This window comes from Microplitis mediator, chromosome 9, assembly GCF_029852145.1.
Source record: "Microplitis mediator isolate UGA2020A chromosome 9, iyMicMedi2.1, whole genome shotgun sequence".
In the NCBI taxonomy this organism is placed as follows: domain Eukaryota; kingdom Metazoa; phylum Arthropoda; class Insecta; order Hymenoptera; family Braconidae; genus Microplitis; species Microplitis mediator.
Window position 1 is genome coordinate 21,944,986 of NC_079977.1, and position 14,240 is coordinate 21,959,225.

At 28.8% G+C, this 14,240-nt stretch overlaps 1 protein-coding gene across 4 annotated transcripts in view; it reads left to right on the plus strand.

Moving 5' to 3' along the window:
* The window catches only part of LOC130674283 (endoplasmic reticulum membrane sensor NFE2L1), a 76,729-nt gene that overhangs the window by 17,019 nt on the left and 45,470 nt on the right, over positions 1-14,240 (plus strand). For all 4 annotated transcript variants that reach the window (XM_057479574.1, XM_057479575.1, XM_057479576.1 and 1 more), the window contains one exon: positions 4,663-4,732. In XM_057479574.1, the coding sequence (XP_057335557.1) occupies positions 4,663-4,732 (70 nt within the window). The remainder of the gene's footprint in view (positions 1-4,662; positions 4,733-14,240) is intronic.

The window sequence follows — 14,240 nt, forward strand, 5'->3', positions numbered from 1 at the left end:
CAATATTTCAAAAGTTACAGAGGTTTGAAGTCTTGTCAAAAAGTTTAATAGTTTTTTTTCCAAATTCTTGCGTATCTATACTTAAATTTTCGTCATTATCTTCCGAAATATCGAGTTTACAAAAATTTTCAAAGATACCAAAGTTGTAGGCTACTAAATTTCCTACAATTTTTGTCTCTTTGAAAATTTTTTTAGGAGGAATATTTCAAAAGTTATAAGAGATTTGAAGTCTTGTCAAAAAGTTTAGTAATTTTTTTTCCAAATTCTTGCGTATCCATACTTGAATTATCGTCATTATCTTCCGAAATATCGAGTTTAGAAAAATTTTCAAAGATACCAAAATTGTAGGCAATTAAATTTCCTAGAAAACAAGCCCGCATTTTTCTACTTATCCCCGTAATCACCCGAGATATTATTAATAATCCAAGTATGCGTACAAGCGATAGTTCCCTTGTATAAAATAAAAATCAATAATTATTCCATTATTGTTATTAATTAATAACATGAATCCAAGCAGAAACAATTGTTACAAGATGTATACAGCAGCAGAAAAACCAGATGAATTTAGCTGAGGGTTAGTGATAAATTGCCCGAGTTTTAGTTTACTAGGGACCGAATCCCGTCTCCCGTATTCTTAACGAGGGTGTGGACCAGTTGTAAAAAAGTTTAAGCCCCTTTTCTAGAGGGGTCTTTTTGCTTGTATACATGTATATATACGTATCTATATATATTCTACATCCATTTGGTTATTGGTAGAAACTAGAGGCTAGAGATGGTGACGTGAAAGGAGATTGGAGCTGCGTGATATTTAATACTGCGCAGCTTCCTCGATTACTAATGGTTACTAAAATTCGACATTCCTACAATGGGCGTTGCAATTTATCTCATTTTCGTCTGTTATAGATGATTTTTCCGAACCTTCTGTTCAAAAGATTTCGCTTTTTCATAGAATTTTCTCATTTTTTCGTATATTTTCTCATATTTTTATCAATATTTACGGTAATTATTAATATAAATATATAAATAGCCACATATTTTTAAAGGAAATTTAATTTCCTACAATTTCGGTCTCTTATAAAATTTCCCTAAAACCTTTAGTTCAAAAGTTATAGCCCTTGGAAAAAAAATTTCCAAAATTTCAAAACCCTATCCTACTTTTCCTCATATATTTATTAATATTTACGGTAATTATTAATATAAATATATAAATAGCCACATATTTTTAAAGGAAATTTAATTTCCTACAATTTCGGTCTCTTATAAAATTTCCCTAAAACCTTTAGTTCAAAAGTTATAGCCCTTGGAAAGAAAATTTTCCAAAATTTCAAAACCGTATCCAACTTTTCCTCATATATTTATTGATATTTACGGTAATTATTAATATAAATATATAAATAGCCACATATTTTTAAAGGAAATTTAATTTCCTACAATTTCGGTCTCTTACAAATTTTCCCTAAAACCTTTAGTTCAAAAGTTACAGCCTTTGGAAAAAAAATTTCCAAAATTTCCAAACCGTATCCAACTTTTCCTCATATATTTATTAATATTTACGGTAATTATTAATATAAATATATAAATAGCCACATATTTTTAAAGGAAATTAAATTTCCTACAATTTTGGTATCTTATAAATTTCCTCTAAAACCCTTCATTTAAAAGATATTCGCAAAAATATAAAATTCCCTTAAATTTAACCCGCGAAATTCAAAAGTTTTTAAAATATTTATTTTACTAACGACAATTATTTTTAATATTAAGCCCAGATGTCGGTAACCGAAAAAATTGTAATTATTTTTGGTAAAAAAAATGATAATTTATTTCTGTCATTTTTCGATTCTCGTAATTTTATTTAAGAAGTTAATTAATGACGATAAATATATTTTAATAATTATAAATATGAGTTTGTCATTCCACAAACTAATGACCCATGATCATGATCATTATCAATAGTCAATACGTCCGTCTTTAACCCAGTCCAGCCTCGATACTGAACATCGCCGGCCATAAATGCTAAATCATTCTGTAATTTTACTCTGGAATTTAAACTTCATGGTGGTTATCACTCTCATTCTCATGATATTTACGTCCTTAAGCATCATAACAATTTTTTTTATGACCCTCATTATTAATCTTTCCCCAGAATTTAAATTTATTACTTTAATTTGATGATTAAAATAAAAATTTATGCTACGATTTATTTAAAACTTTGGAGGGCTACAAGCAATAGAAAGACCTTGTAATTAAAAAAAAAATTTTTTCAATCGGTTAATTAGCTTACGAGATATCGAGACTCCGTATCTTCGTACGTACGTACATTAAAAATTTAGATCCGGAATTTTTGTTTTTGAGAAGCATTTTTTGGGGGAAATATTGAATTTACGGAAAAAGTTACTGATACCTTTTTTGTGGAGAATTTAATACTGAACAAATTTATTCTAGTACTTTTCTTTCGTATCTTTGATAGTTGAGCCGAAATTTTGATTTTTTTGATAAATAATTTTTGTGGAAAATTTTTTACCAAATTTTTGTAAACGGAAACTTTGATTGGCTTTTTTGGGTTAAATATTAGAGATACGATAAAAAGGTATCAGACCTTTTTTGTAGGAAATTTAATTCTCTATAACTTTGTCTCAGTACATTTTTTCCGTATCTTTGATACTTGAGCCGTAATTTTAATTTTTTTGACCAAAAAATTTTCTTGGTAAACTTTTATTAAATTTTTTTGTACGGAGACTTTTTTCGAGTTAAATATGAAGAATATGATAAAAATATAAGAGAGTTAATTTGTAGCAAATTAAATTTCCATAAAAATAAGTCAATAAGTTATAAAAGTTTATTAGTACAATAGGTCTTATGAGCTAACGATTTAAGTAACAGTGGCAACATTTAAATCTTGGGGTCTTAAGCTCTAAGTCGAGCACGTTCCGACTACTGTCCTAAATCTTACATCAGCCACAAAGGAGATTAGACACGTTCGTACCCACGCGTCCTAATCTTTTTAAATCGTTAATATTTTTTTTCCAAATCCTTTAACTTATCGTTAATTTTTATCTACAAGCATTTAAAATTATCAAGATTTAAAAATTTTTAAATTTACCGCCAATTTGAATTTTCGCGGGAAAAATTTAAAAATTCGCGGGATAATTGAAATATTTAATTTCGCGGGAAAGTAAAAATTAAAAATTTAAATTGCGCGGGAAAAATTCAAACTTGAATTTTTTTAAAAATAAAATATAAAGGGAATGAAAAAGAGAAAGAAATGAAGATGACTTTGAATTTTAGTTGTTGTTGTTACAATCTTGGTCTTTGTTCTTTGAGAATTTAGTATCTCTCTTATACTCGAGCTGGTTTTATCGAATCGATAGTCTTTTGTAGCGCAACGAGACGCCGATCGTTCAATAACGTGAAGATCTTTTCGATTATCGTGATCTGAATGGATACGCTCATGGAATTCAGATCTTAAGACCAGAACAAAGAATAGATTATAATTCCCACGGCTCACTATTATTATTTATTATTATTATTTATAAAATAAATTTTATAGAAATTCAGAGCATTGGATTTTTTGAAAATATTTTTCAAAGCGCGATAACTTTTAAACTGAAGGTTTTAGGTAATTTTTGTAAGAGACCGAAATTGTGGGAAATTTAATTTCCTTCGAAATCATGTAGTCAAATATATATTTCTATAAATAATTAGAGGATATATTTATAAATATATGAGGAAAAGTAAAGTAGTCTTTTGAAATTTTGGAAATTTTTTTCCGGGGGCCATAACTTCTGAACTAGCAGTTTTAGGAAAAATTTATAAGAAACCGAAATTGTGGGAAATTTAATTTCCTACAATTTTGGTCTCTTACTAAATTTTTCTTAAACCTTTAGTTTAGAAGTTACAGCCTATCAAAGATATTTTCCAAAATTTCATAGCTTTATCTCACTTTTTTTCATATATTTTTGAATATTTTCCTTAATTATCAATATAAATATATAAACTCTCACATGTTTTTAAAGGAAATCAAATTTCCCACATTTTCGGTCTCTTATAAATTTTTCCTAAAACCCTCAGTTCAGAAGTTATCGCCTTTTAAAAAATATTTTCCGAAATTCCACAACTTTTTCTGACTTTTCTTCATATATTTATCAACATAAATATATAAACTCCCACATATTTTTAAAGGAAATCAAATTTCCCACATTTTCGGTCTCTTACGAATTTTCCCCAAAACCCTCAGTTCAAAAGTTATCGCCCTTTAAAAAAATATTTTCCGAAATTTCAAAACTTTATCTGACTTTTCCTCATATATTTATTAATATAAATATATAAACTCCCACATATTTTTAAAGGAAATCAAATTTCCCACATTTTCGATCTCTTACGAATTTTTCCTAAAACCCTCAGTTCAGAAGTTATCCCTCTTCAAAAAAATATTTCCGAAATTTCAAAACTTTATCTGACTTTTCCTCATATGTTTATCAATATAAATATATAAACTCCCACATATTTTTAAAGGAAATCAAATTTCCCACATTTTCGGTCTCTTACAAATTTTTCCTAAAACGCTTCCTTCAAAAGTTACACATCCCCAAAGTCTATTTCCCAAACTTTTCATAAATTTTCCGAAAATTTTCTTAAAAAATGTAAAATTTTCCCTCATTACAGAAAGAAGAAGTCGCCGAAACAGACGACAATCCATGGGCTGGGTTGTCTTACACAGTCGACGTAGAAACAGGTAAGAATATTTTCCAAAAATTTTTCCAATTCCCGTTTTCCCCAAAATTCTTTTTTTTTTCTGTATAAGAGTAATTACTCTCATTACAATGCGTTATGACACTAAACATATATTATGAAAGCAAACATATAATATTTATATAAACAATGACTTTAATTTATCAAAATATTTAATTTTTATAAAAAGGAAGTGTCGGATAATTAAACGACTTGCTGAGCGTTTCGGAAAATTATTAACCGTGTACACGATCATATATATAAATATATACATATATATTTTTTTTCTAGTTTGTCTTAAATTTTAAAAAACAATTTTTTTTTTATGAATAATTTTTTTATTTCCCCACAGGGAGTGGCCGTAACGCCTTTAGCTTTCATTTCTTGGTTGCCCTGCCCTTTAATTCCTCATATATATTCATATATATGTACCTTCTCTCTCATATATTTCAATCTCTCTCTCAGTTTTCGATAAAAAAAAGAAATTTCTCTTATTTTAATCAAGACTTTATATAATAATTATTATAGAGTTAATTAATGAGATAATTAATAAAAGTAGTAGGTCATTAGAAAGGAAATTAAATGCTCTACAATTTTAGTCTCATTGAAAATTCACGGAAAATTGATAGTTTAGAAGTTAGAGCCGTTTGAAGCCAAGTTCAAAAGTTCAAATTTTAGTCAGGAGAGAATTTGAATTTTTGTTTTTTAATTAGTCGATTAATTGAGGAAATTATTGGAGTAATTGGAATGAATCGGAGGTCGTTGGAAAGGAAATTTAATTTCCTTTAATTTTTGTGTCATATAAAATTTACGAAAAGTCGATTGTTTAGAAGTTACAGACGTTTGAAGTCAAGGAAAAATTAATAATGAGTTCAAAAATTTGGCCATCATTATATTTATATTTTTATCATTATCTCTGGTTATTTATCAGATAAATGAATACAAAAGGGTTGAATTCCCCAGGAAATTGAATTCCCCACAATTTTTCACTCTTATAAAATTTTCCTAAAACCTTTCCTTCAAAAGTTATCGCCCTTTGAAAAATTTTTCCAAAAATATTCTACTTTATCTCATATATTTATCAATATATCCCGTAAATAAGAATATAAATATATAAATAGCTACATATTTTTAAAGGAAATTAAATTTCCCACAATTTTTCTCTCTTATAAATTTTCCTTAAAACCTTTAGTTTCGGAGTTATCGGCCAAAATGTAAGTTTGGAAATTCAAAAATTTAAAATTCGCGGTCAAAATTATATATTATTATTATTGATCGATGTTTAATGATTAATTAATGTCTTAAAAAATATATATGTATACTTATAAGACCTACGTGATTGTGATATTGCTCAATGTACAATCGAATATTATATGAGAAGATTTTAATCTTAGACGTCATGGCGGGTCCTGACATCTACGACTTTGTCCTTTTTTTTTTTTTTAATGAAAATAATAATAATAATAATAATTGTTATTATTGTATATAATATTTATGAAGGAATAATTACAAAAAATATTTATATTAAAAATAATAATTAGATAGAAAAAAAAATATATTTGAATAAAGAAAAAAAAGCAATCAGTCTACTCATTACTTGGCTATCGCGCGGATCGATCGAAAGTCAGTTTTGAATGCCGCTTGATTAATGGATCATCGATTTAAAATAAATTATTAATAAAAAAAGAAAATTTCTTTTTGTAAAATTTTGTGATTTTTCAATTTTGAAGGGAAGGTATGGGGAATTTCGACTTAAAATTGGACGATATTTTTTGGGAGATCGTAAGCTGAATTTAAAAAAAAAATAAAAAAGTCAATTATTTAGAAAATTGAGAGAAAAATTGATTTTTTTTTTTGTGAGGAATTTAAAAAATTTATAAGTCGGGTTCTAATTGTCCTAGAGACTTGTTTAAGGTCCCAAAATTTTCGTCAAAGATTCCTCTATACACGTGTAAATTTTGATTCCTTAATCTCTGATAGCTTGTGAGCTATGAATTTTCAAAAGTAAAAAAATAAAAACCGCGAAAATCCGCGGATTTTAAATTCAAATTTCAAAAATTCATAACTTGTGTTCTAATTATCTCACAGACTTCTTCAAGGTCTTAAAATTTTCTTTGATCCTTCCTCTGTAACTCTGTAAATTTTGATTCCTTACTCTCCAGCAGTTTCCAGGCTACGAATTTTAAAAGATCTCGAAAAAAATTCCAAAACCCAAGTATCCAATTAAATTTTATTTTTTTTACCAAAATTACAATAAAATTACAACTATACGTAATATCGAGTCTCCATCCAACGCTCTTTCAAACGAGTACCCACAACAGTGCCTTCTCATTCATATATATTTCAATAAATATATAAAATGTCCATTGGGTCTGTGAATTTTTTTTAAGATTTCTAATCAAAATTCTGACTAAACTATCAACTTTACGAATAAAGTCCTCAGGACCTTTTTTGTAGAGAATTTAATATCCTACAAATTTGGTCCTTATATATTTTTTCATATATTTGATAGTTTGGCTAGAATTTTAATTCTAAGTTTATTTTTTTTTCTTGGCGCCCAAATTTTATTTATGAAACAAAATTATATATATACATATATATATATATATATGTATATATATGAAAGGCGGAGCATATGTGGAATACGTGAGTCGCATGCGTTAAAAATTAAACCATCTGTCACGTATGAGGGCGTATTTTATTCTCATGCTAGACATTCCCACTATTTTTTTTCTGTAACTCTAGAGAACCCAATAGTCGATTGTAGCCAGCCAATATTTTTTTACTTAATTTTTTAAAATTCAATTTCCGGTAAATTAGTCACGGAAATATTAAATTTTTAATATTTTTATTTCATCAAAAAATAAATCGAGAATCGACCACCGCGACGCTCAAATTTTAACACTCGATCATCGACAAAATTTTTCTGAGCCTTAATCTCTATCAATTTAAAAAAAAAAATTTTTTAAACTCCAAAATTATAAAATTTCCCCAGAAAATTCAAAATTTTGTTTTTTTCCAAAATTAATTTCCCAAAAAACTCATAAGAATTTTTTCCCAATTTTTTTTTCCATTACAGCCCGAAGTCTAAAGAAAATTTTGAGCCTCACTTCGAGTCTTAATCTCCATTATTTCCATCGCTAAAATTTTCCAAAATTCAAAACTCCAAATTTTCTTACGAAATTCAAAATTTGTCCCTAAAAAAAATGAATTTTCCCCAAACTAATAGGAATTTTTTCCCAATTTTTTTTCCTTCACAGCCCGAAGTCTAAAGAAAATTTTGAGCCCCATTTCGAGTCTTAATCTCCATTATTTCCAAAATTACAATTTTTCAAACTTCAAAACTCCAAATTTTCTTACAAAATTCAAAATTCCCTCTTAAAAAAATTGAATTTTCCCCAAACTAATAGGAATTTTTTCCCAAATTTTTTTTTTATCACAACCCGGAGTACAAAGAAAATTTTGAGCCCCATATTGAGTCTTAATCTCCAGCATTTCCAAAGTTACAATTTTTCAAAATTCAAAACTCCAAATTTTCTTACAAAATTCAAAATTTGTCTCTAAAAAAAAAACAAATTTTCCACAAACTAATAAGAATTTTTTCCCAATTTTTTTTTCCATTACAGCCCGGAGTCTAAAGAAAATTTTGAGCTTCACTCCGAGTCTTAATCTCCAGCATTTCCAAAGTTACAATTTTTCCAAATTCAAAACTCCAAATTTTCTTACAAAATTTAAAATTTGCCCTTAAAAGAAAATGAATTTTCCCCAAACTAATAGGAATTTTTTCCCAATTTTTTTTCCAAAATTACATTACAAAGCCTAAGAAATATTTTAAGCCCCATACGGGGCGAGTAGGTCACCAAGAACCGGATAAATTTGAACATTTGAAGTCATATTGTTACGGAGAAAAAAATACCTCCCGTAGTTTCGTTTGAAATGGCCGCGAGTCCCTCGGGATAATCAATATTTGGAAGCAAGCGTGTTGGGTTTAATTCATATATATATATATATAGATATATATTTGTGTGGGTAGAGCAGCTGAGACCGAATCGTTGATGACTCGACTAATTTTACCCCGATGTTAACGGACTTAGAACGCGAACACGCACCATTACTCATATCTCGGCTCATTGCATCAAGAGATACACGCCCGAGGGGATGATACCACCTTATCCTCCTCCTTTTTATAACAAAAACCTAAAGCTTGTGAAATTAAATTCCCACTGGCGACTGCCGACTTCCGACAAAATTTCGTTCCATTTTTTTGTGTTTTCTTTCTTTCTATGAAATTTCCACAGCCTGGAAACTGCCAGAGGTTTTTTAGGGGCGGAAATGAAAAGTGAGATCGCGGGCTACAATTTGAAAAAAAAATTTATTTGGTTATGAGGAAAATTGGGGAGGAAATGAAATTGGGAGGAATTTTTGGGGATTTTATGGCGGGAGTAATTTTGAAAATTTTGTACTCGGGTTAAAATTTTCCTGGAGACTCGTTCTTGGTTTTGGAAGTTAAGTTGATCCTTCCTCTATAATCCTAGAAAATTTTATTTCTTAATCTCTATAAGCTTCGGAGTTACAAATTTTTAAAAAAGGCCGCGGGACAAAACGCGAAATTACGGAAATCGAGGATCTGAATTTAAAAAATTTATAACTGAGGTTCTAATCATCTTAGAGACTTGTTTGGGGTCTCAAAAATTTTTTTGAACCTTCCTCTACACACCTGTAAATTTTCGTTTCTTAATCTCTAGTAGTTTTGGAACTAGAAATTTTTAAAAGTAGAAAATAAAAAAACCGCGAAATTCCGCGAATTTAGAATTTAATTTTCAAAAATTCATAACTTTGGTTCTAATTACCGCAGAGACTTCTTCTTGGTCTCAAAAGTTTCTTCAATCCCTCCTCTATAACCCCCAAAAATTTCATTCCTTAATCTCCAGTAGTTACTAAGCTACAAATTTTCAAAAATTTCCCCCTTAAAAAAAACGCGAAATTTTGCGGTTTTAGAATTTAAATTTCAAAAATTCATAACTTTGGTTCAAATTACCGCAGAAACTTCTTCTTGGTCTCAAAAGTTTCTTCAATCCTACCTCTATAACCCCCGAAAATTTCATTCCTTAATCTCTAGTAGTTACTAAGCTACAAATTTTCAAAAAATTCTCCCTTAAAAAAAACCGCGAAATTTTGCGGTTTTAGAATTTAAATTTCAAAAATTTATAACTCCGGTTCTAATTTTCCTACACTGAGAAAAAAATTTTCTCCTGACAACTAAATTTTAGTTATGACAAGAAAATAATTTGATTACCCATTGCCAATCATATATTTGGTTGTTTTAACTAAATTTTTTATAATCCACCAACAAAACGAGTGATTAGAAACTATAAAATATTTAGTAAAGATAACTACGCATTTATTAGCAAGCATAAAATCAAATTGATTAGCTGTAGTGTTTATAAAGTAGTCATAATGAAATGTATGAGCGATCATTATAGAGAATGAGTTATTAATAATAATTAAGTATTATTTTGAAATGACAGAATATTTATTCAACAGTTCAATAAATGGATATTTAGAAAAATAATTTATTTCCTTCACAAGTACTTTTTTTCGTACTATGACAAAAAATGTTCGGGAAAAATATCAATATTAAACATTAATGTCATAATGTAATATAGTATACCCGTATATTACTGTCAAAAATTTTCAGCGAATGACTCGTCCCATGAATGCTTCAAGCGCGGAATATAAAAACTCCGAAATAAGTATCTTACCAGGGACACCACAAATGGTGGGCGCGATCTAGTGGCGAGCACCGAACTACTCCAGCTGCTGCTGCCTAACACCATGACTTTTAAATCAATAATCATTAGGTTCAAATATATATTTATTAATCTCGAACAAATAAATATATTTATCCCTGATTAAAAACTCCGATTGAAACCAATTAATTCCGATTGAAAGTCTATCGGATTTCAATCGGAACCAATCGGAAATCAGCGGTTTCAATTGGAGTTTTTAATCAGGGATTCTAAATGAATATATTTTTTTGTGTCTAATTAATATTTATTAGAGTTAATATAATAATATTTTGCTCTCATATTTAGATTTGTTGGCACTACAAAATAGTTTAGTTGTCCATTAAATAAATATTTTCTTAACTCTACCATATGGTTTTATTATCTTAGAGAGAGAAATATTAATGTCAACCAAATAGAGTCTATTAAATCATTTGTTAAAAATGACAAAATAGATTATATTGACGTAATAAAATTTAGTTGTCCCAAACAATTTTTAGTTTAATAGAATTCAACAAAACCAATTTAATTGTCCAAAGAGAAATTTTTTCTCAGTGTAGAGACTTGTTCTTGGGCTCAAAATTTTCTTTGATCCTTCCACTTTTACCCTGTAAATTTTCATTTCTTAATCTCCCGTAGCCTCAGAGCTATAAATTTTCAAAATCATCAAAAAATTATTTGAAAAAAAAAAAATTAAATAAATATATTTATTTACAAATAAATATATAAAAAAGGTATAGTTAAGTAACAATGAAAAATTTGTGACGTGATAGTTGAATGAGAAGATGAAGAAGTGACTTTTTAAGTCACCATGAGTTTGCAAGTCTCGAAATAATAAAAAAAAAAAATAGAAATGAAATTTTACTCGAAGAAATAGACATCGCAAGTCGAATCCCAAATAGCTCGAGTAGTCTCATGTCTCATCGAGTCTCGAGTCGAATTGACGACGGCCATTGTGTCTGTTGTTAAAATAAAAATCAAGGAGAAGAATAAGAAAAGATTCAATTTTTCATTTCACGATTGAGAAAAAATAAAAAAAAAAAAGAATGAAAATCTGACGCGGGATCTGAGAGTTTTTAATACGAATTTTATTATAATATTTTAATCTAGAGAGTGATTAATGCATTCGTGCACTTAAAAATGATTTATTGTATCGAGATTGTGGGCAAAGTTAAATAATAATTAGAATTTTTCAAATGAACAAATTTCGGTATTTAAAAAAAATATTTTTTTGATTGAATTTAAAAAATTGTAGCTTAGAAATTACTCACGGGTAAGGAATGGAAATTTACCGATGTTTAGAGGAGGGTTCAAAGAAACTTTTGAGACCAAAAAGAAGACTCTAGTGTGATTAGAACCGGAGTTATGCAATTTTTAAATTTAATTTTAAAGTTCGCGGAATTTCGCGGTTTTTATTAGGAGACTTTTTGAAAATTTGTAGTTCTGAGGCTACTAGAGATTAAGAAATAAAAATTTACAGGGTTATAGAGGAAGGATTGACGAAACTTTTGAGACCGAGAAGAAGTCTCTAGTGTAATTAGAACCGGAGTTATGCATTTTTGAAATTTAAATTTAAAATTCGCGGAATTTCGCGGTTTCTATTAGGAGGGTTTTTTTAAATTCGTAGCTCTGCGACTACTGTAGATTAAGAAATGAAAATCTACAGGGTTATAGAGGAAGGATTGACGAAACTTTTGAGACCGAGAAGAAGACTCTAGGGTAAATAGAACCAGAGTTATGAATTTTTGAATTTTAAGTTCAAATTTCGCGGTTTTTTATTAAAGGAAGTTTTTAAAATTCGTAGCTTAGTAACTACCAGGAATTTAGAAATGTGGTTTTACAGGTTTTTAGAGGAAAGATTAAAGAAACTTTTGAGACCAAGAACAAGTCTCTAGTGTAATTACAACCGGAGTTATGCAATTTTTAAATTTAAATTTAAAATTCGCGGAATTTCGCGGTTTTCATTGGGAGAGTTTTTGAAAATTTGTAGCTTTAAGGCTACTGTAGATTAAGAAATCAAAATTTACACGGTTATAGAGGAAGGATTGACGAAACTTTTGAGACCAAGAACAAGTCTCTAGGGTAAAAAGAACCAGAGTTATGAATTTTAGAATTTTAAGTTCAAATTTCGCGGTTTTTTTATTGGGGGAAGTTTTTAAAAATTCGTAGCTTAGTAACTACCAGGGATTTAAGAATGAAATTTTACGGGTTTTTAGAGGAAGGATTGAAGAAACTTTTGAGACCAAGAACAAGTCTCTAGTGTATTTAGAACCGGAGTTATGCATTTTTGAAATTTAAATTTAAAATTCGTGGAATTTCGCGGTTTTTTAAATTTTGAATTTTTAAAAATTCGTAGCTTTGAAGCTACTGAAGATTAAGAAAGGAAAATTTACACGGTTATAGAGGAAGGGTTGACGAAACTTTTGAGACCAAGAACGAGTCTCTAAGGCAATTAGAACCCAAGTTATGAATTTTTCAAATTTAAATATCAAAACCGCGTAATTTCGCGGTTTCTATTGGGAGGGTTTTTTAAAATTCGTAGCTCTGAGACTACTGAAGATTAAGAAATGATAATTTACACGGTTATAGAGGAAGGATTGACGAAACTTTTGAGACCAAGAACGAGTCTCTATCATAATTAGAACCAGAGCAATGATTATTTGAAGTTAGCGTCGGTTCAAACGAGAGAAAAAAAAATTATTCTCTAGTGAATTTTCAAAATAAAATAAAAAAAATTTTCTTTAAATTAGTAGACAATAGTCGTAGTAAAATTTTGAGCCCAAGATTTAATTTCCAGCTCGTCAAGTTTATGCGCTACAAATAATAATAACAGCGAGTAATTCAGTGAGTCATTGACACTTGTTCGGTAAGATCTCGATGATATTCAAATAAGTGGCGCCACGATGATACGACGATGGTGTCGATGATTGTTCAGTAACATGATTATGTTATTTAACTTAAAATAAAACCAGGTTACACCTAAAACTCGATTCTAAGCATGACGACACCAAAACACGATATATAAACTCACGAGCTTGCGATTCATGACAACTTGCAATACTATATCAAGGTTAACCTGTCTAACACTTTGTTTACACTCTACATTACACGATAAAATTTAGAAATCATTTTTTTGTTACTTTTGAATTTGATTTTTTTTTTTTTTTTTAGTAAAAAGTACAAATTTTAATTTTTGCTCAGATTATAAAAATTATAGCTCTGAGTCTCTGAGGAATTAAGAAATGAAAATTTACAGAGTTATAGAGGAAGGATTAAAGAAAATTTTGAGCCCAAGAACAAGTCTCTAGGTCAATTAGAACGGAAGTTATGAATTTTTTAAATTTAAATTAAAAATTCGCGGATTTTCGCGGTTTTTATTTTTTTGTTTTTAAAAATTTGTAGCTCCGAAGCTATTGGTGATTAAGGAATAAAAATTTCCAGGGATATAGAGGAAAGATGGTAGAAAATTTTGAGACCAAGAACAAGTCTCTAGGGTAATTAGGACCAGAGTTATGAATTTTTGAAATTTTAATTGTAAATTCGCGAATTTTCGCGGTTTGTTTATGGGCAGTTTTTGAAAATTTGTAGCTCATAAGCGATTGGAGATTAAGGATTGAAATTTTTGGGGGTTATAGAGGAGGGATTGAAGAAACTTTTGAGACCAAGAAGAAGTCTCTGCGGTAATTAGAACCAAAGTTATGAATTTTTGAAATTTAAATTCTAAAA